The sequence below is a fragment of the Mesoplodon bidens genome (genome assembly GCF_964165515.1).
Source record: "Mesoplodon bidens genome assembly, chromosome: 8".
Classification (NCBI taxonomy): Eukaryota; Metazoa; Chordata; class Mammalia; order Artiodactyla; family Ziphiidae; genus Mesoplodon; species Mesoplodon bidens.
The window spans coordinates 58,111,142-58,135,594 of record NC_138165.1 but is presented as its reverse complement, the minus strand read 5'-3'; the positions used below and the strand labels follow the sequence as shown (position 1 = coordinate 58,135,594).

General features: G+C 38.7%; 1 protein-coding gene and 1 long non-coding RNA gene across 2 annotated transcripts in view; one reads left to right on the top strand and one right to left on the bottom strand.

Annotated features, from left to right (window-relative positions):
- The window catches only part of HNMT (histamine N-methyltransferase), a 35,730-nt gene extending 28,355 nt beyond the window's left edge, over nt 1-7,375 (top strand). Inside the window, exon 6 of the mRNA XM_081242226.1 lies at nt 6,668-7,375. Within this exon, the coding sequence (XP_081098352.1) occupies nt 6,668-7,023 (356 nt within the window). The 3' untranslated portion in view covers nt 7,024-7,375. The remainder of the gene's footprint in view (nt 1-6,667) is intronic.
- The window catches only part of LOC308622068, a 192,402-nt gene that overhangs the window by 107,604 nt on the left and 60,345 nt on the right, over nt 1-24,453 (bottom strand). The window lies entirely within an intron of this gene.

Here is a 24,453-nt window from a genome sequence, read left to right as displayed (position 1 = left end):
TTTTCCAAAGAAGGCATTTGATCATGTCATGTTGTTTCCAATGATACAGTAAGTACCACACAGAGAACATAAGTAAACAGATTAGCAAATGAAACACTGACGTTGTTGCATTCATTAATTCATTACTTCTTTCATTCAGCAGTCTTTGAGGATTGTCCACACAGTGCTAGGCAGGTTCACTCCACGTACACAGCAGCCTCTATCTTCCTAAGCTTATACCAGACCCCATACTCAGAAACCATATGTCGCATAATTCATTTATTCTTTTTTTTCTTTATAAATTTATTTATTTTTGGCTGCATTGGGTCTTTGTTGCTGGCCGTGGGCTTTCTCTAATTGCTACGAGCGGGGGCTACTCTTTGCTGTGATGCGCGGGCTTCAGTAGTTGTGGCGCCAGAGCTCAGTAGTTGTGGCTCACAGGCTCTAGAGCGCAGGCTCAGTAGTTGTGGTGCATGGGCTTAGTTGCTCCCCAGCATGTGGGATCTTCCCGGACCAGGGCTCAAACCCATGTCCCCTGCACTGGCAGGCGAATTCTCAACCACTGTGCCACCAGGGAAGTCCCCATGTATTCTTAAATATGAGGAATGGCTTTAAGGATGGCAAACATAGCTGTTGCCTATAATCCTGGGTTTGAACTCATGTGGGAGTTTGGCAAATGAGAGTTCCTGTACACAACCTCTTCTCTAAGGGAACATTTGATATACTATTTTTATCTCAGGTTAGTTAAAAATACTCATTTGTGTGGGAGAGTTCTATCTTACCATTTAGAAGGGCTTCTGTAAACTGGATGTTTCCCACCAACCTCTCTCTAAATTAGGACACTTGGGTAAAGCACTTTGTACTGCATTTAGGAATACAGAAGTAAATTTAGTTATCAACACTGAGGGCAGTCTATTCTTGATAAACTATATCAATAATAAAGAAACAGTGTTGCAGACAGAAATAGCAATTCATCCAATAGTCATATATGTTTGATTTTAGGATATATTTCATATCAAATGCAGATCTACTGTTATATATATTTGGTTTATGCTTAAATATTTTCAGAAGTCAAGTATTTGAGTGTCAGAAGGCAGCTCTCTATGAGTATATGCCTACCAATAAGAAGAAGCCAGCCTAAGGTTTAGAAAGTGGCATGAGCAGTCTACAAGCAACTGAGAATGGACTAAGTGCCCTTATGGATACAGTATTCTGCTGGCTACATCATGAATACGTTAATAGAATCCATGGTTTATTGGCATCAGGATATGTGCAAACCAAAACAGGCCCAGTGAAATGCAGGATGATACATAAAATCAAGAATGCTGAGGCACTTCCTAGCTGTGTGAACTTGGTCTGTGAGCCTTAATTCATGCAAGGACTATTTCCAGATAATCATACCTACATAATACGGCATCTATGCATACATGTAGTTCCCATGTACTATGTCTATATACATTCATGGGGGAAAAAATCAAAGAAAGGGAGTAAAAGCGCAAAAACCAGTTAGCTTTCATAAAAGGTATTTTGAGTCAAAACTTATTCATTCTGTAGTTTGACGGTGGAGATGTTTTACTAACTTTTTCAGCACACAGCTTACAATTTTTCATTACTGCACACAGCGTGGGAGGCAGGTATCCCAAAGAGGAAAACACTGGTAACACACAACCCTCTCAACTCCCGGGCTCTTCCTAAAATACCAGCTCCTTACTTCCCCCTTCTAGCCCTCTTATTTGTTACCTAGAGCAGTGTAACTCCCTTTTGCTCTGCCTCTCTGACCTACATAAACCTGTGCGCCTATAAACCCATCTTAACAACAGTATATTTCTCTGAGATAAATTCTGTTGGCCCCTCGGTGTATGGAAGTGCCTATGGTCTTCTTTTTAAAAAATAGCAAGAACTGCTTTGTCGCGTTAATAAAGCCGATACAAATATACGGGTCAACTTTCAGGAAAATAGAGCATAGTCAATTTCCAACAGTGAAAACAAAGTTAATCACAAGAACTTTCTAATAAGATTTGTTTTATATCGTTGTCAATTAACATGTATAGAATTGATCCACATTTGTATTAGTCACTTTTTCATTTGATGATATCACTGCAAATCCCTATCTGCCAGACCAGTCTGTAGATAGCAGACAAGTTTGGGAAAGCTCCCCAGGTCATCTGAGGTGCCTGATCAACTTCCTACCTTACCGCTGTAGAAAAACCATTACCCTAAACTACCTTCTCAGCCCCAACTTGAAACCCCATTCTTCATACTTGCCCAATGAAAACATTCCTTAAACTTGAATATTACCCTAAAACTTGAAACACCTACACCAAAATGGTTCACACTAGGCTCTGTTTATATCACATGTATTGCAGTGACTTTCTAAATGGAATTTGCTTCATAATTACCCAGAAGTGAAGAAGCCTGTTTGTGTATTTCCTTTCTTTGGGGGCAATATTCTCATCCATAGACTCACTGCAATACAGCAAACTGAGTACTCGATGCCAATAGAGTCAGACAAGCCTAGAACTAGTCACTAAATTAAATTTCTAAGAACACTCATCAAGCCAGTATCTCACCTAAGCACACAATGGTATGTCTGGATTAACATCTTGCTCTAAAAGGTCATCTTAAATATGCCCCACAGCTAAGGCTTCTGCCTGTCCATCTGAGTCAGACACTGACCTGTTACTGAACTGATGTGTTCTCTCTGTGAATAAACTGAATTACTCAGTTATTTGAGCACCATAGGGACATCCATTTTTTGCAATTTATTAGATTCTAAGATAATGAAATATGGGGTCAGTTTCTAGATTTAATTATGCAGGGCACCTAGCTTGGTTAAGGTGACAGGTGTATTCAGCATATTCAAACACAGCCTACACTCTTGGTCCCAAGTTGACTGCATAGGATAGTCGTGTAAATTGGTTCACTCAGCTTTTATTGAGCTCCTCTAGTTGGTCACTGCTAGGCTCTGGGGTTGCAAAGATGACTGTTACTCCTCCGCCTTTGAAAGGTTCCTAATCTAATGGAGGATTCAGACATGTACATACTTTCAAAAAGGTGCTAATTTCTGATCAGAGGCAGAGAGGGAGTTTAAGGCGAGTTCCTGGAGAGCAGGAGGCTCTGCCTCTTATCTCTAGTCCCAGATCTTTGCAAAACCCTTGACAACTAGAAGAAGACACCCAGTGAATGTGTTTGAATTGAACTGAATAATTGTTTATTATTTCTGCCTTATACTATCCCAACTACAACTAGTTCTGAATGTCCATTCAAAAAAAGATACCATGTTTTAGCTAACATGATAGACATGGAATCAGAGAATACAGAAAGTTCTGGAGATCTGGATGGATTTAATAAACAAGAATAAAAGACTCAATAAAGAAGATACACATATTCACACACACACAGTGCACACTGAAATAGGCAGAACAGAGGCTTTCCTCTGGTTCCTAAGTATCCATTAAAGAGTTAGCCCAGCTCAGTAAATATTTATTTATTTATAACAAACAGAAGTTCCTGATTATAATGATAAAAGATTTGATTTGGGGATGAAAAAGAAGAGAAATAAGAAGAGGTGGATTTTTAAAATGAGGAGTATCCCACACTAAAATAATGTTAGTGGCATGTTTTTCTGCAAATGTAGTAGCCAGGCATTCGTTGAGAGAGTTGCTAATTAAAATGCAATTTATCTGGTTACAGGAGATTAGCCAGGAGATCAGTGACATTTTCTGTCTTGCCCTCTCCTTATCTAAGGAAGGAGGCAAATCATGGTGTGTTATTTTTAATATGGGGGGTGGGGTGAGGGACCTGGTTTATATCATGTTGAAAACAAAAGTAACACCATATGTTGTGCCCACCGAGAGCCATTATGATAATGTATCAGTCAGAAAGTTTCTAGTTGCTCAGCTCAGAAATGGCACTGAGTCACAGAACACTGACACCAGCAAATTCTCCGCAATTAGTGTTTGGTTCTTTTTTCTCTGCCAGGGTGAAAAAATAATAATAATAATGATAACAGAGCCTTTCCTCAACCACTGAAATATTTATTTTCTTGTAGTCTTGTTTGCAGGCAAATTCTTATTTAGGCAGTTACTGTCTTTGGAATGAAAGATTTTTCTAGTACATGCTCATGACCCTCATTTTTTTTTCACTGAACTCAGGTTTTATTTTTTTCTGCTTCATTCCAATTCCACCTTCTTCTAGAGCTTATCCTGTAGTTATCGTTCCCTCTTCTGAAATGTTAGTGGAACATCAATTATCTAGGCTATTTATTATTTACCATTTTCTGCCTTGGTTATTCTCTTTTGTTGAGTTAAATCAGGAGACTTTAGCCAAGCCCATGGATGAGGCCAATGTCCTATAATTATATGCAGAATTGTGTGGCTATATAGTGTTTGTATACTTTTCTGGGGAGTCCGATTACTTTCATTACATCATAAAGGAGCTTTCGGAACCAAAAAAGTTCATGCCTTTGAAATCTTAACTTTTAATCCTGGAAACTCATAGAGTTGTAAGTTCTCTCTTATATTGCTTTGGCCAAGTCCAACTTAATTTCCTAACACTTCAGCAGTGTTTACTATGTGCCATTCATGGTTCTAAGTGCCTTACTTTATTAACTTGGTGAATCCTTGGAACAATCCTATGAAGATATTCTATTATTATCCCTGATTTATAGATGACAAAACTAAGGCACAGGTTCATACAGCTAGTAAGAGGAAAAGCTAGGCTTCACACTTAGAAAGTCACACTTTAGAGACCACTCTTAATTGCTGCACATATCCACTATCTCTGTAACAGCCCACTATTAGATGCGTATATTAGAAAGTCCATAAATAGCTGTTCTTTTGATCTATTAGCATTATTACAGATTTCTGAAAAGCAAATTTGTTTTTTTTTTACATTCTCAAGATTACAACCAGTGGAAATACATTATCAAAGTAATTCCATATAATATTCATTTATTTTGTAAGTACTTATTACACATCTACCATGTGCTTACCATTGAGCAATGATTCACTTCAATTATCTCATTTAATACTTGCAGTTGCATTTGAGGTAAGTACGGTTATTTCTATCTTACAGATGAGAAAACTGAGGTTGTGAGAGACTAAATACCAAACCTCATCTCATTCATGAAGTGTCAGAACAGTCCAACCTATCTCTCCCACAGATGCTGCATCTCTTAGCTTCTACACTGGGCCAGGTTTTCAATTAAATACAACATACACTGCTAATATATCTTCTAAAGCTGGAGACAAAATTTTTAGGACTCAACCTAGCTGTTGCAGTCCAAGGCAGCATCCTGTAAGTGTACAGACATGAGAGGCTACCCCGTCTTTGGTTTGGGTAAACTATCATTGTATTTGCTGTGCTCTTTCTTTCTGTTTCAATTTTTACTCTTAGACCCTTTCCTCTGAACCAGACTAACATAAACAACTGCCTTCCTCCTATCACCACCTGAATGTCCAACGGGGATCTCAACCTTATGTTTCCAAAACCAGATGCCTGATAACACATTTAAAAAGGTTCCTCCCTCGTTCTTCCCATTTCCAATAATGGCAATTTTCTCTTTTCAGATGCTTGGGCCAAAATGACTGGGGTCATCACTGATTCTTTTCTTTCTTTCACTATCCAAGTTATTATTGTTAACAATATCCAAATCATTAGCAAATGGCACTGGATCTAGGAGTGTAATAGATAAAAAATTCAACCACTTCTCATCACCTCCAATCTTGCTGGTGCAACGTAACATCATCTAGCACCCAGATTAGTGCGGTAGCTTTCTTACTGTTCTTCCTGCTCTGTTCTTACGCCCCCATAGTCTATTCTCAATAGAGAATAGTCCATCTGTGTGGCCAGAGTGACCTTATGAAAATGCAAATCAGGTTAAGTCACTCTAATATTGTGTTGTCCAACATGGAAGCCACAGTTGGCTACTGATAGTGAAATGAATTGAAGTAACTGAAGTAACTGAAATGAAATGAAGATGAAGTAACACTTAAAATTCACTCCCTTAGTCACACTAGCCACAGTTTCCATGTTCCATAACCATAAAGTGGTTAGTGGCTACGATACTGGACAATGCAAATACGGAACATGTCCAAGAGTCCAGAAAGTTCTATTAGACCACACTACAATGGCTTCTCATCTTTTTCCATATGATTTAGCACCCAGTCTACTCCTCACCATCACCCATACAACCTCCTCTCCTTCCACGTTCCCCTCTGTTCACTCAATTCCAATCTCACTGGCTTCCTGGCTAGTTCTTAACATGCCCAGCCTGTTCCTGCTTCAGGTCCTTTGCAGTTGCTCTTCTCTCTACCTGGAGTAATCTTCCCTCTGATATCTGTGTGGATTGCTGTCATGTCTCTGCTCAAATGTCACATTATTAGAGAGACTATCTGCGACCACCTGATATAAAACAGCAACCCATTCAACTCTTTGATCCCCCTTGTTCCTTGCTCTGATTTGTTTTTCATTAGAACTCGCACCATCTGATATATGATTTATTTACTTATTTATTTAACTTCCTCTCCTCCCACCCCCTTCACTCCTTGAACTGAGCTATACACAAAGGCAAGAATTGCTTTTTTTAAACTGACTGCTCTATTCCAAGCATCTAGTGTACTATTTGGCAGAGTAGGTAAAGGAAAAGAAGAATCGCTGAAAGCATGAATTTTGTTCTGTTGCACAGGAACCAGTGGCTGGGACAAGCTATGGAAAAAGTATGGATCTCACTTACCCCGGGATGACCCCTGCCAGTATATCACGTCATCTGACCTCATGCAGATGCTGGACAAGTTGGGGATTAAGTATGAGTGTTATGACTGTCTGTCCACCATGGACATATCTGACTGTTTTATTGATGGCAATGAAAATGGAGACCTGCTTTGGGATTTTTTGACAGAAACCTTCAACTTTAGTACAACAGCACCACCCGATCTCAAAGCAGAAATTATGAAAGATCTGCAAGAGCCTGAATTCAGTGTAAAGAAAGAGGGAAAGGTTCTTTTCAATAACAGTCTGAGTTTCATAGTGGTTGAGGCATAAATATCCACCATGAGAATGTATTCAAAAACTATAGTTTGAACAATTTTGATCATTCACTTATTTGTGTATTAAAATTATAACTATATCTCATAACATAAACAGAGCATTTTCTCTGATATGTAAAATCTAGAAAATCCCAAGATATTCTTGGACTTCCATGTGGAATCATATATGACACTGCTGGTCTTATCCCATCCCTTCTATCGGTAAAGAGACTACATGCTGTCTACATACCACATAATCTGGAAAAATGAGACAACTAAGTTTCACGAGCTTATTGACAATAAAATCCTTTCCATTTGTTGATTATAATGGAATTTCCTGGAATACTAATAAAAATATGTGCTATGGATTTTTTTTTTTTTTTTTTTTTTTTTGCGGTACGCGGGCTTCTCACTGCCGTGGCCTCTCCCGTTGCAGAGCACAGGCTCCGGACGCGCAGGCTCAGTGGCCATGGCTCACGGGCCCAGCCGCTCCGCGGCATGTGGGATCTTCCCAGACCGGGGCACGAACCCGTGTCCCCTGCATCAGCAGGCGGACTCTCAACCACTGCGCCACCAGGGAAGCCCTGTGCTATGGATTTTTAAAATACTAGTAAAGTTTTTTGATACCTTGGACATTAAGAAAACATATGTTTATTGATTTTTCCCCTTCTGTGAAGAAGTATTTCTCTATGTGCATTTCTTTATTGTAGTTTCTTATTTTTATAGATTACTCTAATTAACTTTGTCATGTGTTGTCATTTCCTCCCACTTTGTTTTCTCTTTTAATTTTGTCTATGATTTTGTAGTGTTTTGTTTGTTTTCTGCTATACTGAAGTTTTTCTACTTTATTCAGTCAAATTTAGTTTTTTTCCTTTCTTAATTCCTGGACTTCTGACACATTTTAAAAGGCCTCCTAAAACCAAGGTTTTAGAATATTAACATATTTAATCATAATAATTTTATAATTTCACTGTAAAAAAATCTTTGATATGTTTGAAGTTTACATAAGTATCAAGAGTGAGTTGAGAACAAGCTGATTTTCCTCAAAAAAAACCCACCATCTATAACAACACAATTGACCAAAAAAAAAAAAAAACCACTGACTTAAAATACACCTTTTATCATTCACTAAATTTCTTGAAAACACTTGAGTCTATTTCAATACTCCATCATCCCTATGCCCCTCTGTCTAAGATCTCCTCTAAGATCAAGAATCATCTTTAGGGCTTCCCTGGTGGCACAGTGGTTAAGAATCCACCTGCCAATGCAGGGGACATGGGTTTGAGCCCTGGTCTGGGAGGATCCCACATGTTACGGAGCAGCTGGGCCCATGTGCTACAGCTGCTGAGCCTGCGCTCTGGAGCCTGCGAGCCACAACTTCTGAAGCCCGCGCGCCTGGAGCCCGTGCTCTGCAGCAGGAGAAGCCAGCGCAACGAAGGGTAGCCCCCGCTCGCCACAACTAGAGAAAGGCCGCTCGCAGCAATGAAGACCCAACACAGCCAAAAATAAAATAAAATAAATAAATATATTTTAAAAAAAATCATCTTTAACAATAGTATTTCAGAGGATTTTTGAAAAGTTTTTGATAATCTTTATATTATCTTTAATAATAAACATCTATCATTCTTAAAACAAAGCACACCTCTTAAGTAATTAATTTTATAATTAATAAATACATATATTTTAAAAAGTTAGTAAATAATTACTACTCCCTGTTAGAAACAGAACAAAAGTAAGGTTTTACTAAAGAGGTCACGGACCCTGATTCACCAGTGATGAAACGTTCAACATAGTATGATATTCACTCTTCCACATCACAAAGCTACCACTTAATGCTGTGGTATAGTCACTTAAAAAGGGTTAATGCCTTCCCTCTGGCCCAGGAAATACACTGGAGTATACAGCCTATTTATACCAACAAATTACCAAGCTTTATTGTTCATAATAAGTAAAACTGACTTGCATTACTCTCTTTTCTTGGACAACTTTATCAATATTTTTTGAATTATCAGTTCCAACAAATGAAATGACAGTTATCCAATCAGATTCCTGAATATGAACCCTGAACCATTAATCATACTGATGTGTACTACTGACAAAGGAAATCTGTGAAGCAGGCATGATTGATGGATATGGACCATGATGACCTTGAACAACTTCGCAAAAAAATGGAAATCAAGACTACAGAGCAAATTACGGTCTTTTCTAAAAAGCACATGTGCAAAACAAAATAAGAATAGAACATGCTGCTTAAAGATGAAGAAGACTAGCCGTCTATAGACGGATGTTTGTAAATATGGCCTTTTTCTCATACAGCCCTTACTATAAAATACGAGGATAAATAAATTCTCACCTGCTTCAATTTAATGTAATGTGAACAGTCAAGCCTTTTTTAAGAGAAAATCCTTAGGAGTTACCTACCAGTCAGTGGTGGAAAGATACAAGGGTACCACAGGTACGAGGGATGGAACTATTGGCTTCTGCCTGCACTGCATGATATTACAAAGGACTTGAGGCAGTCACATATTGAATATTCAAGTCTGTTTTTGTGGTTCAGAAAAAAAGCCCACAACATGAATTTGGAATGTTGTTTTATACATCATGGTACATCTCCCAGTGCTTAACATGGGGCCATGCATATAGAAGATGCTAAGTAATGGATTACTTTCTTTCTCAAGCACCTATCTTATACCTATGTGTTTATATTCTTGTTGTAACCACAGCTCAAGAAACCCAACAAAATTGTTTGTTGCCCTTAGTATAAACCTTAACTTATTTAAAGTGTTTCTCACACTTTTCTGCATTTGTTAAAGAGTCATGCCAAATCCAAAGTATTAAGTGGAGCAAAGTATTTTAGGGCCTTGATCCTTGCTTACTGTAAAAATTGGCAACTTTCTTAATTGAAAACTCTGCCAAGAATATAAAATGGAGAAAAGACAGTCTCTTCAGGGAGTGGTATTGGGAAAGCTGGACTGCCTCATGTAAATCAATGAAGTTAGAACACTCCCTCATGCCATACACAAAAGTAAACTCAAAATGGCTTAAAGACAAATATAAGACATGACACATAAAACTCTTAGAAGAGAACATAGACAAAACATTCTCTGACATAATTCATAGGTAGCAATGTTTTCATAGGTCAGTCTCCCAAGGCAATAGAAACAAAAGCAAAAATAAACAAATGAGACCTAATTGAACTTACAAGCTTTTGCACAGCAAAGGAAACCATAAACAGAATGAAAAGACAACCTACGGAATGGGAGCAAATATTTGCAAACAAAGCGACCGACAATGGCTTAATTTCCAAAATATACAAACAGCTCATACAACTCAATAATAACAACAACCAAAAACCCAATCAAGAAATGGGCAGTAGACCTAAATAGACATTTCTCCAAAGGTAACACAAAGATTGCCAACAGGCACATGAAAAGATGCTCAACATCGGTAATTATTAGAGAAATGCAAATCAAAACTACAATGAGGTACCAACCTCACAACAGTCAGAATGGTCACCATTAAAATTCTACAAATAACAAATGCTAGGGAGAGTGTGGAGAAAAGGGAACCCTCCTACACTGCTGGTAGGAATGTAAGTTGGTGCAGCCACTATGGGAGACAATATGGAGATTCCTCAGAAAAATAAAAACAGAACTACCATATGATCCAGCAATCCCACTCCTGGGCATATATCTGGACACAACTATTATTCAAAAAGATACATGCACCCCTATGTTCATAACAGCAATATTTACAATAGCCAAGACAGGGAAGCAACCAAAACGTCCATTGACAGATAAATGTATAAAGAAGATGTGGTACATATATACAATGGAATACTACGCAGCCATAAAAAAGATCGAAATAATGCCATTTGCAGCTACCTGGATGGAACTAGAGATTATCATACTAAGTGAAGTCAGAAAGAAAATAACAAATATCATATGATATCACTTATTTGTGGAACCATAATATGACACAAATGAACTTCTCTAGGAAACAGAAACAGACTCACAGACATAGAGAACAGACTTGTGGTTGCGAAGGGGGAGAGGGATGGGGGAGGGGTGGATTGGGAGTTTGGGATTAGCAAATACAAACTACTATGTACATAATAGGTAAACAACAAGGTCCTAATGTATAGCACAGGGAACTATATTCAATATCCTGTAATAAACCATAATGGAAAAGAATATGAAAAATAAAAAAATATATATATAACTGAATCACTTTCCTGTTCACCAAAAACTACCACAGCATTATAAATCAACTATACTTCAATAAAAAATTAAAACAAAAAAAAACAAAATAAAAAAAGAAAACTCTGCCAATCTGGGCAAAAGAAAAAATTTAAATTTCTGGTGTGTGTCCATAAAAAACAGATGCAAAGGTCACAGAAAATACTAGATCTTAAGTCTGTGACATTGCACTGACCCAAATGTATATTTAATGTATTTTAAATGTTCGCTTAATAAAAATAGCTTACACAGAGTATTTTGTCATTTTAAAAGCATATTTACATATATTTACCCCATCAGAATGTTATTTCTAAGAAAATAAGGACTTCTTGATAAGCCCCACAAGGGACTGATTACCTAAAATAGTCTTGTTAGATGGACAGCTTGAACCAGATTTCCTGGGTTCAAATCCTGGTTATATTAATTACTCACAGAGAGATCTCAGGCAATTCATTTTCTCTATTATCAGATTTCTTCATCTTCAAAATGAAGATGGTAATCACAGTACCCACCTTAGAGGATGGTCATGAGGATTCTAGGAGTTAAGGTACAGAAATATGCTCATAAAGTGACAGGCTCATAGGGAATTTCAAAAATATTAACTATAATTATTATTAACCGCTCATAAAAATTCAGTATAAAATGCAGAACACATTAAAAAAATTAAAATTGAGGAAAATTATGACTGAGGCCAGAGAGAGAGATAGTACCTGGAAGAAGCAACCTATTTCCTGACCTTGACATTTCTAGCCAAAGGTAGATGGTCTCTCTGTTGTTGCTGAACTGGTGCTTCACGAAGCCCAAGTACCACCAGGGCTGAGCCACTCAAATCCCACCTGAGGGCATCTGCTTGCTTGATACTATAAGTACCAGCGCTCCATACTATGAAAAGTGGCCCCATCTCAACCCTGTCTGAGTAGCCCAAAGAAAGGGTGGGCAGCTGACACAAGGATGGCAGTACATAGGCTGGCCAGAGATTGACTGGAGTGGTTTCTCTTCACAAATATAAAAGAATCCCTTTAATTCTCTTACTAATTTAGAATTCCAAACCTGGGGAAATTAGGCATTCATCTTTTCATTCATTCATGAAATATACATTCCATCACTACTGATTGTGTGAGACATTGTTCTAAGCAAAGGTGATAAAGTAGTAAAGAAAACAAAGTTCTCAACGTCAGTGACCTGATTTCTAGTGGGAGGGTGGACCGAAAAATCAATATTTGTCAGATAATGATAGGCATGATTAAGAAAACAAAAGTAGATAAGGAGAAAAGAGTACTGGAGGGGAAAATAAGAGTAGTTGGAATGGTCAGGGAAGACTTTTTTTTTTTTTAAAGGGTGAAATTCGAACAGAGATTTAAATGAAGTGAAGGGGCAGCCATGCCAAGAGTTGGGAGAAGAGCATTTCAGAAAGAAGAAAGTGCAAGTACAAAGTCCCTGATGTGGGAATGAGCTCGACACACTTGAAGGACAGTCAGGAGGTTAGGTGGCTTTCTACGGTAGGTGGGCTGAAAAGTCATGAGATGAATGCTAGTCCAGAGTAGCCACCACAGTGGCCATACGTGGGAGGACCTCACTAGGGTGCCACAGTTAGAAAGGGAGGAATGGAGCAGACCTACAGAGAGAGTAAGACCATATGGCCTTGGAACAGGAGATGTGCTTTGGTTGTCTTGAGTAATGCTCCTTACCATTTCCAATTCCTGTCTATGTTTAGCCGGAAAACAAGTACCCCTTTCCCCAAGGTGTCTGTGTGGGTGTCTGCCTCTTGCCTCCCAAATGTCATTGTTAGAATAATGTGTAAGATCTCACTTGATTCTTACATAATGAATTTGAAAGACTGATTATTATTACCCCTTTTTGGAGGTGATGAAGCTGAGATACCAAGTTAAATGACTTGCTCCACTCTCAAAATAAGTTTGTAAAAGAAGGTAAGCTAGCCCTTACACATTCTGACTTCACACTGTGCCTCTATACATGGGGAAAATTAAGTTTATGGTCCTCTGTCATCATAGGTGTAGGTTATCTTAAAGAGTAACACTTCATCAGACTAAATTGCCTTTGCCCCCAAATGCCCATCTGCAAATTGAAGGGATCTGATTGCAGAAAAGAAAAAGCAATAGGATGGTCAAAGGGTAGTATAAAAAAAAGTCACCTCACTGAATGGTGAAATGGCACTCTTCCTGAACACTATACTTCAATAATAAGGTAGTTTTAATCTATTGCCAAATACCTGGGTTCTCTCATCCATTTGCCTTGACTTTTGCTTTTATTACTCTACCTCTATTCCTACCAGGTGCCAAGCATCACCCATTTCATGTTTAAATTATCTGTCACCCCTATCCTAGCTCCCCCATAATTCATACCCTGTGCAATATGCATTCATAGTATGCGATCAACAAATGCAGGGTAGTTAGAGCTATGGGTCATGTAATCCATTTCTCAACATGATATACACCGTAAAAAGGCAACTGCAGTAAAAGGGGGATTGATTTAAGAGGCTCCCTGGGCAACAACAGTCACAATTTCCAAATGTGCCAAAAATTCATTAGGACTCCATGTCAGATTGCTGTAACCTCTGCTGCAATGGTTTAATAAATACAGTGATGTGCTGTTCTGGAGGCTATCCTATATAAGCAGTGTCTTCCCATGATCATATTCTTCTCTTGAAGAATTATCTATGTTTCCTGATTTGTCTTAATGATACTTGAAGGACTCTGCAAACAACCTGCCTACAGTAGAAAATGTTGAAATAAATCACAGGGGCTATCAACTACAGTCTAAGCTTTGTGAATTCTCCAAAGACATTTGATACAGAAGAGGCAGGAAAATGTCAGTACCTCTATTTATGCCCTACAGCTAACTAATTTTATGCTAATTTTATTTCTATACTGTGATTCCTTATTCTACATGTTGATGGATAGATTTCATGAGTTAATTCTCTAGTCCCTGTTGCAGGCGGACTGGACATAAATCCCAGGGTTTTGTAGAAGAGGCAGTTGTTCCACGCTACCTATTATCAGCACAAACACGTTGCAACCATGGCTTATTTATCAAGAGATTGCTACTATTCTGCACATTTTCCAAGTGGCTTCATCTACCCCACAATAGCTTTTAATGGGAGAAGTGTAACAGTCTTTGGGGTTTGTTTATTATTATCTATTAGGTTTTTAATTTCTCCAGGTCTGACTGGGAGAAGAGTTTGGACTTCTTTCTCATTTTATAAAAGAAACCTAGAAAATGGGACAAGGAAATTAGTTAGCTAGGGCTTACTGCTTCAGGAGACACCTCATGGGAGGGATTTATTTGGGTAAGGTTGGCGACCCATGGGTTTCCCATCTGTGTGTCCTCAGAATGGGCAAGTAAATATTAGCTTCCAGGCTTAGCTGTTTTCCCTGTGTTTTCTTTGGTCTCTCTAGTTTATAGATTTCCAGCCTGAAAAATAGTTGATCATGGAGATTCTTTGCTAAATAACAGACATTAAGGAATTTTAAGGACTCAACTTTAATAATAGTTCATATTTATTGAGTGTTTATGATGTGTTAGGTATTGTGCCACATTATTTAATCTAATCCTTGTAACAAGCTTATGGGATAGTCATTATTATTATTATTTTTTTTTTTCTTTTTGCGGTATGCGGGCCTCTCACTGTTGTGGCCTCTCCCATTGCGGAGCACAGGCTCCGGACGCGCAGGCCCAGCGGCCATGGCTCACGGGCCCAGCCGCTCCGCGGCATATGGGATCCTCCCAGACCGGGGCACGAACCCGCATCCCCTGCATCGGCAGGCGGACTCTCAACCACTGCGCCACCAGGGAGGCCCGGATAGTCATTATTTTTATCCCAATTTCACAAAGAAGGAAATTGAGGTTTAAGTTGCTTATGTAACTTTCCCCACATTCTCACAGCGAATGCCAAGCCATAGCGATAAACCACAGACACCATTTTCTTAACCATCACATCTTGCTGCCTAAGGGTGATCCTTGTTGATTCTGTTCCTTTCTATCCTAACTATCCAAGCTTCCTTATAGGAGTTATCTCCTAGCTTCGAATTTTCATTCTATTTCCTGGGGACTGATCTTAACTGCTGGCTCTGGTACAAAGAGAACACCTGTTTGACTTAATCAACTTTGATCCAACAATGTATTATCTTCAAACGGCAGCTCCTGTATGACTGGCCTGCCCTCTTGGGCAGAGAAGGACAATCCCAGTGAATTGATTTATTATTTTAATCTTGTACACACATATTTTCACTTAGTGAGTATCCATAACACAAGAGACTTTGAAATGGCAAATCGTAAGGCCTGTGTAGCTCCTGCTGACCAGAGAGTTGAAGGTAATATGGCAGAGACTGTTGCCTAGTGGCAATTCTCCCCTTCTTCTGTGACAGTGTAATATCTAATTTTTAATTAGGTATACGGCTGCCCAGATGAAGACTACATTTCCCATACTCCCTTTGTGCCAGATATAGTCACATGACTAAGTTCTAGCCAATGGGATGTGAGAAGTAACATTGTGGGATATGCCAACAAAGGAAGACATATGTTCTCTTCATCTGCTTTTCTTCCTTCTAGATGGCTGGAATGTGGATGTGACAGTGAGCTAATCTCAGACCAGGCAGACAAGAGTGGCAATGCCCTAGGAAATGCAGAGGAACAGGAGTTGGGTCCCTAGACCTGGTGAAGCAGAGTTGCCACATTAGGGGTGGACTGCTTACCTTCAGACTGTTACAAGAGACAGAAATAACTTTCTACCTTCCATGTACAATGTTGACTTATCTGAAGTAGCAGTACCTGAATCCATGCCCTACCTACCACAAGTAGGTTAATCTTAACGAAGTCCTTCCCATCTTTTTCAGAATCTTTTTTTATTTCTTCTAATCTATAAAGCAGGCCAAAAGGAACACTGAGAAAATAAGAAAAAACTTTGAAAAATACACTGGGTCTAGGAGAGTAGGTGACTATTTTTGAGAAAAAAACTTTTTTTTCCCCAAATAGTGCTAAAATATCAAGTTAAGTGTACCTATTTTATCAATCACCTGAATTCTAGATGTTTAATCTGCATGATGTCAAATATCCACCTAGCAGATTAGTCATTCATCATAGTATTGAATTCTGTTTCAACAAGTTATGGAGACACGAACCTCAACAAATTCTGTAAATCACAGTCACTCACTACTTTTAAAATTTCAATGGGCAGACGAATCACCTGGGAACCTTATTAGACATGCAAATTTCTTGGTTCTACCCTAGATCTGAACCATGTGTGAGGCTCAGGAAACTGTCTTTGTATGAATCAACCAGGTGATTCTCTGGCTCACCAGATATGGAAACTTGTATGGAATACTGGTAATAATAATAGGAATAATTATAGAAATATTACATCATTCACTGACATATCTGAACCAGTATCCTCTGAACGTTGCATTTGCATTATTATTTGATAATGTCTAAATGAAGTGAGAACTAATTATGTATCAGGCACTATATACAATTTTTGACATGTTATTTCATTTAATTTTCAAAATAAAAAGGCATTTTTTTACTAATTTTTCTCATTTTATAGATGAAGACAATGACGTTTGATAAGTTTAGATAGACTTGCACAGTATCTAAGCTAAGACATGGCAGAGCTGGGTCTCTGCTCCAAAGTCCAAGAGTGTAACCCTGAGATGCTAAGGCCTTTCCTCATTCTTAGCACTATCATTGATCGGGGAGGAAAAAACCATGTTTCAAAGGTTATTCAAGTAAGGACAGTAGTTAAGTGCATCGGCGTTCAATAGTCTACAACGCTATTTGCAAGATATCATATAGGACTCACGAAAGAAATGAATTCAGGAATTAAAAGAAAAGGAAGAGCATTAAAACATTTTTTGCTAATTCTAAACACCAAGCTTTTTATAAACCATCTTAGCTATTAACACACTTACACGCACATTTGATCTATACAAAAATGCTTTCAGTGATTTCCCAAGATTGTGCCTGCTCTATTTTCATAATTTTAAATTCACTATCATTTAATTCAAAATCTTTTAGTGAATTGTTTCATTTTTTTGTAATTTAATTATATATATATATATATATATATATATATATATATATATATTGGTCTGTACTTGACTAAGCTGTGGTTAGCATTTTTTAGTTTTGTCAGTTTTTGTCACAGTGTATATATATGTATATAAACTGTATGTGTGTGTGTGTTTGTGTGTATGCCACCCTGCCCATATACACACAAACATAAATCATTTATATATGCACAACTACATATTACAGCTATCAATCTCTGTAGAAAGAGGAATCATGATGTGGATTACAAATTCATGTTAATTTAACATGTATGCTTGTGGGTTTTCTTAATTTAAAATAATACTTACATAAGTAAGACACCAGAATATATCAAATCTTAAGTGGGTCTCTAATTACAGAAGGAAGTTAAAAAAAAAAATTAACATACAAAATGTTACATTTAACTCAAAGACATCAATAAATCTCATGCTTCTGTTTTATAGGAAGAATTTTTAACCAACAGTACTTCTCAGGAAAGAAAAAAGTCTCCATTTTCAACAAAAATAAAAATCTAAAATTAAATAGATTTTATACCTTCATTTATATTATGTGCAAAATTATCTTAAATACTTGTTATGGATGAAGTGGCTTTCTACCAAATTGGGCCTTTTCATAGTAGAAAATGTTAACATAAATTGTTGCATAAATCATTGCGTTGTAGCATACCAGAAGGCGCATATAAAAACCCATATCTTTACTGCACATATTTCCCATTAACCATAATCTATTAGTAATTGAAGTTCATTACAAACTCTTGTAGACTTTATTGCTATCGCGCTGCATGACATACCGAACCTGGCTTGCATAACAAGAAGTCCTTGCTGGGAAATATCCTATTAACAATGACAGTGCATTTGTCATTGTAATAATAAACCTGTAGATTATAAATTATCGAGGCGCCATTTGTGCTGCCCTGGCTTAAAGGTTTGTCAGTGCCTCCATTTTAAAACCCTGATTTTCAGTGAGTTGTAACTCAACTATCAGAATCTGCAGTGAGCTGCAACTCTGCATCTAAGGACTCAGCTCAAGAGTCTTTTTGGAACAATTCTTAAGTATGATTTACATTTTCCAATCAAACAGAACAGTGGTCTGCTGGCCTGTGTACAACAGTATTGAAGGGACCTGTGAGACATAATCATTTCCCACCAAGAAAAATATGTTTAGACCTGGCCCAGATACCTAAGGCTATTTAAGATGAAACTTTATAGCAGTCCCAATTTTGTGCCTTAAAAAGACATTATTTAATTTTTAGGAGGGTGACAACTAAACTCAAATGTCAGGCATTCACGTTAACGACATATACCAAGTGATGTTTCCTTTCATGCAAGAGCCGCCACTCCTGCCACTTTCATATTAATAACTTGAAAAATAGAAGAATTTATATGGAGCAGTGAGAAAACATTACTGAGAAGGGAGAGGAGCATGGGAGAAGCAAATGTAATATTGAAACAGAAATAGCTACAACTGTGTACACAGATGTGCCTTTGGCTTCGAGGTGAACTTTACCAGTCTGTGATATTTCTCAGCCAAGGAGATGGAAGCCCGCAGGACCAGAATAGGGCTTTCTGCATTACAAGGGCAACTGGTTCCACAAACTTCGATCTTTCTTACCTTAAAATGGGGTATTAGATAATTACGGTTACTTGAAAAATCTCCCCACTTCCCAAATTAAGAACATGCATTTCCATGACTATGATCACAGTAACCAAGAAACTCACATCTTGGGGCTCTGCAGAGAGGGAGTGACTGACAGGGGCTGACTTCGGACACTTGTGCGCAAGACCGGAAGTTAGGTAGGATGGGAAAGTGACGGCGAAGAAGCTCAGCCTGGCCCTGACAGCTGTTACTGACCGCTCCAGTGAACTGACAAGTAAGAAAAATATAATACATGATAAAGTGAGACAGAAACGCAAAATTGAACTGTAGAAACTCTCAGTACTTGGGGGAATGTAACACAATTCTCACTAGAGGATTAAAGAAACAGATTTCATGGACAGGACCCTTTCGATCAGGATCTTAAAGAATTACATCTTTTTTTTTTTTTTTTCTCCTTTCTTTAGAGACTCCTCCCCCACCCCATCCCCCAGTGCAGTGTCCTTTTCTGGGATAAGTCACAAGAGGAGAATAACAGATTCCTATTTCAGGAATGACTATTAGCTTGGGGTGGGGCGGACTAATTTATGTTTGTCGAACTCGGAGCCAGAATGTACCAATTGCTGGGGTGGGGGGGCAGGGGAGCAACTAAACTGTGGCCAGAAGGAATAAATCTTTTTTATTTCGAGGAAACGCTAATATCTAGGTCCTTCTAGCCTCTTTCAATGGGACACTGGACCTTCAGTTTTAGTCAGTCATTAAGTGGGAAAAAGCAGAGCAAATGGGCTCTTTTCCCAAATGTCTTTGAAAGAAAAGTCAAATAGTTCAGACGGTATCAGTGCAGTCTTCTGCATAGCAAATTCACTAAGAAGGACTAAATGCAAAATCCTAAACCCATGTCCCAGATACTATGCTAAGCAATCAATGCATTTCACTGCGTTCCTGCAAATCATGAAGTAGGTTTTAATGTCTCCATTTTACAGAGGGAAAAACTTGATACTTTGGCAAGTTGTGGAAACTAAGGCAGGTTAAGATTTGCCTAATATCAAACAGCTATTAAGTGGTTCAGTGGGAATTCAGATTCAGGCCTATCTGATAGCATAAACTGTGCCACATACCAGCTCTATACCACCCATATTGTTGTTTTTAAAATTAATCTCATGAAATAAACTAGAGAGAGCTCAATAGAGAGCCAGTTTCTAACCGCCAAACCTTAATTCATGTTACTTAATAACTATGCTTTTCTCTTCCTTCCTTCCTTCCTTTCTCTCTCCCTCTCTCTTTCTTTCCTTCCTTTCTCCCTCTCTTAATTTGATTGATGCCCTCAGTCATGGTATCATTCTGCTTTACTTTTATTCTCAAGAGCTATTCCAAAATATAGTGATTTCATGTTTAACTAAGGCAATAAATAAATAAATACTGTTATTTCCTCAATAAAAATTATTGGTTCTATCAAAATTACACAATATTGTCTTTGACTTTTTTAGAACAAAATCCACAATTCAAGATCTACTTTTCATTTGAAAATACTTTTGGTCTCTATAACAATGAAGCACATAGAGTTTGCCCACCCCTAGAGAAAAGTTCTGCCATCTTAACTTCAAATTTCTCAATGTGCTCAGACTCTTTACTTCCTCTGTTAGCATCTTTGTCATTTGGTGATAGATACCTGTTCTTTCACTTGCTTCCTTCTCAAACTCCATCCTAGTGTTCTAATAAATCACATTTTTTTCCCTAGCAAGTTTTATGTCCTTTTATAATGGTGAACATGACTTACATAGTACACAGAGTACTGAAATATTCTGAACAAAGGGAGTAGGGTCATTTCAATTCCAAATATTTGCCCAGGCAATAGTTTGCCATTTGGAACCAACCTGGAAGCCAATGAAAGCATGATGAGCCACCTGCTCATTCTCTCGTTACCATCCCCAAGAATTTGAAACAACTATTCCCGTTCCTATAGCACCTTTCTTGCAAAGAGTTTGCCAGTTTCCAGGTATATTATTTCATTTATCAACCCAAGCTTCTCACTAAAATAAAAATGGATATTTCAGGAGAATGTAAAAACCTACTCTGTGTCATATCCAATGATATGCCCAAAGTTTTCTCTTCATGGGGACCCAAAGACCAAGGACATCAAATGTCTTACTCCAAGGATAAAGCATATGACTTCAGTAAGGAATGATTTCCTCTCTGCCCTGACCAAATTCCCATGTCTTCAAAAGCTAAAGATGGTTTAAACCCAGAATAGCAGTTACGCTTATTGGAAAAAAAGGAATGTTAGACATAAGAGAGCACTCTTGCTATTGGGGAATGGAGAAGAAACACATATGCACGACTCTACGTCAAATATGTGAAGTAACACAAACAGTACATTTTAAATTTGGAGATCTGATAGTATAGTGTACCTGGGTCTTCCATCCTGGGTCACGGCAAGGGAGACAGCAAACCTCATACAGCAATCTTTCTTTAATCATGAGGAGCTACTGCAAAGTAAAACGGTCACTTCTAGCATAGCATGGCTAAACCTGTAAGGGCAAGAGAGGGCAACAGAGGACACCATACCCCAGGATGTGTTCTCATAAGCTCCAGAGTGGCACAAAAAAGCATTCCTGAGATCCCTATTCACTCTGCCCTCTAATACCCAAATGAGTGTGCAAGGGTCAAGAAATGGCCACTGGTCCTCATCAGATATTGTATACATGATGAGGAGATGTAATCAGAGAGGGTTTCTTGGGCAGGGGGGCTGGAAGACACTGAGAGCACAGTGGATGCCAGGGGTCACGTAGCGTTCATTGCTGACAGGCCATGGCACCGTGTTTGTTCACTTTACTCTCACTATACAGACCAAATGTAAGTGCTGGCTCTCCCTTAGAGTGACAGCCAAACTCTACTCTCCCTACCCAAAACATATAGAGAAGGATGGGTAGAGAAAGACTTTCTGAATTTGAACTTTTACTCAAAATGGCTAAGTAATCCATTATTTGTCTGAATTTACCTAAAAGTAATTCGATTATATTTTCCACCATTGGATGGAAATGAAATTGAAAGCAACAAAAACGAAGTCCAATTTGTGAAAAAATAAATTAAAATTCTGCTTTTGTAACTTTCGAAATATGTAATCTATCACTCACGTAAGGACTCAAAATCTATGTAAGTCAGTTTCTTCCTCTTTCCACCTTTGAAATCTATATTACCGATACCGGGGCATGACATACTGTTGACAGTGGAAGGAACATTCCCATAACAATAAGATAGGCTTGACTTCAGATATGTTGTTTTACACTCTAATAACCCCTTCTTCCCACTGCCATGCAAATTTCTCCTAATCTGTAAAGGTCTTGCTATCCTGAGCCAAACTGCTTTCCACCCAATTTCCATATGTTATCTCTTAGGCACAGTGCATCACAGCACAGAGAAAATTATCTCTTAAACACAGCCCAGTACATATGTATTCACGCCTGTGCATCTTGCCCCATGAGAAGAAATTAGTCCCTCCATAATTAGACAAAACTATCAGTCAGTAGTTAAAGAAACTCAAAGTTTCAGCAAAAGAAAGCCACCCCAGAAGTCCTGGTCTCCACTGTTAAAGAGATCACATAGAACTTTTCATTCTCTATACTCCATATGCTAAACCCCATGAAATCGTTTTCTGATCACATCTTCTAACTGTACCCAATTCCTAAAACTTTTCCACTATGACTTATAGGACTCCTGGTCTATTACAATTAAAGACCCCTTATGTTTCAGACCCTGACTCTCTCTTGAGAAAGCCCTTTCAGATGATAACTGTTAGCCCTTCTGCAGTCTCCTACACTGGGCTTGCAGGAGGGATGGGTGTCCTCTCACCCCCTCGTCACTCCTTCCTTTGTATTTTCTCTTCCTTCTCCACAAAAACACTTTGAATCTCAGAGGCTCAGGTGCTTCCACACACCAGTCGTCCTTGTACTAGTCGTCAACTCAGACTCAGGCTACTTCTGAATTTTGGAAGATTTTTGATCCTGGCTCATAGTCACTTCCTTTTGCACCACTCCAGCTTCTTGGTGATATCAACGCCCTTCTAGTCCAACATGATCCTTCTAACACCTGGCTTCTCAGTCCCAGAGCTCCTCTCTTCCTAGGATCTGTTCCTCTGTGTTCTTCAGCCATTTGCTCTCATGAATATATCACAGACCTTGTCATTATCTGAACTACGTCCCTTCCACATTCTCTGTTTCCAGCATCGCACTCTCTGATGACTACCTGCTATCTTTCCAGCCCACTCCTTCCAGTATCTTCTCTTCAACCTCCCTTTGAACCCATCAGAACCTAAAATCTATCAATGATAGCAATGTTTCACTTTTCCTGACCATTCTGGATTCACTCCCTTTCTCATCCAGCCTTAGTTCTGTGACCAAGAAGTATAAGCCTTCCCTTGCAGGTATTCATGATTTCTTTGCCTCTCTCTAGCTTCTTCAAAGGGAAAAGCACAGCCCTAGTTAAATTCAATTGTCTACTCCATGCCTGCAACTGTGCAACTCAACATGATTGAAGAAAAGCATAAACTATGATAAATGGCCTCACTTTCAATTCATGACCACTCGTCTCAAATGGGCTCTTCATGCTAACTGGAAATTATATTTCCATATCTGTTTCTCTCCCACTCTAACAGTGGACTATTTCATACTTGAAATCTCCAATTACCTCTTCCCCCATCCTCCTTTCTTAGTTGATGACTTGGTTCATCCTCCTCAACTTCATATTTTACTGAGAAAGTACAAGCAACCAAAAGAACTTCTGCAAACTCCCCCCACATCTGCTGACCTACCTGCATCTGTCCCTGTACACTCCACCTTCTCTCTTGGTACTTTGGATGCATTGTCCATGCTCTTATCTAATGCCAATGTCTCTCATTGTGCCCTGGGTGCCAGTTCCTCCAGTCTGCTCAAAGATGTTGCAATTATCCCCTCTTTTTCCTGAACCATGATTTTCCTTTCTCTGTTAGATCTTTCTCATCAACATCCTAATTTACGGTTTATTCTCTTACATAAAAAATTTCTTAACTAATTCTACTTCCTCCTCTAGCTACCGGTTATTTCTGTCTTTCCCTTTACAGAAACTCTCCTCAAAAGTGTTCTCTAAGGCTTCCCTGGTGGCGCAGTGGTTGAGAGTCCACCTGCCAATGCAGGGGACACGGGTTCGTGCCCCGGTCTGGGAATATCCCACATGCCGCGGAGCGGCTGGGCCCGTGAGCCATGGCCGCTGAGCCTGCGCCTCCGGAGCCTGTGCTCCGCAACGGGAGAGGCCACAACAGTGAGAGGCCCGTGTACCACACACACAAAAAAGTGTTCTCTGTACTCACTGTTATTCATTTTCATGTTATTTCATTCTCCCTTGAGCCCATTCTGTTTACTTCACACTACTCCACTGATCCTGCTCTTTTCAGCATCTCCAGTGATCTCCAGATGACTGGATCCAATGGTATACCCTTAGCCCTCACCTCATTCCATCTATTAGCAGCATTTGTCACATTCTATCTTGAAACGCAGTCCTGTGACTTTCAGGACACCCCT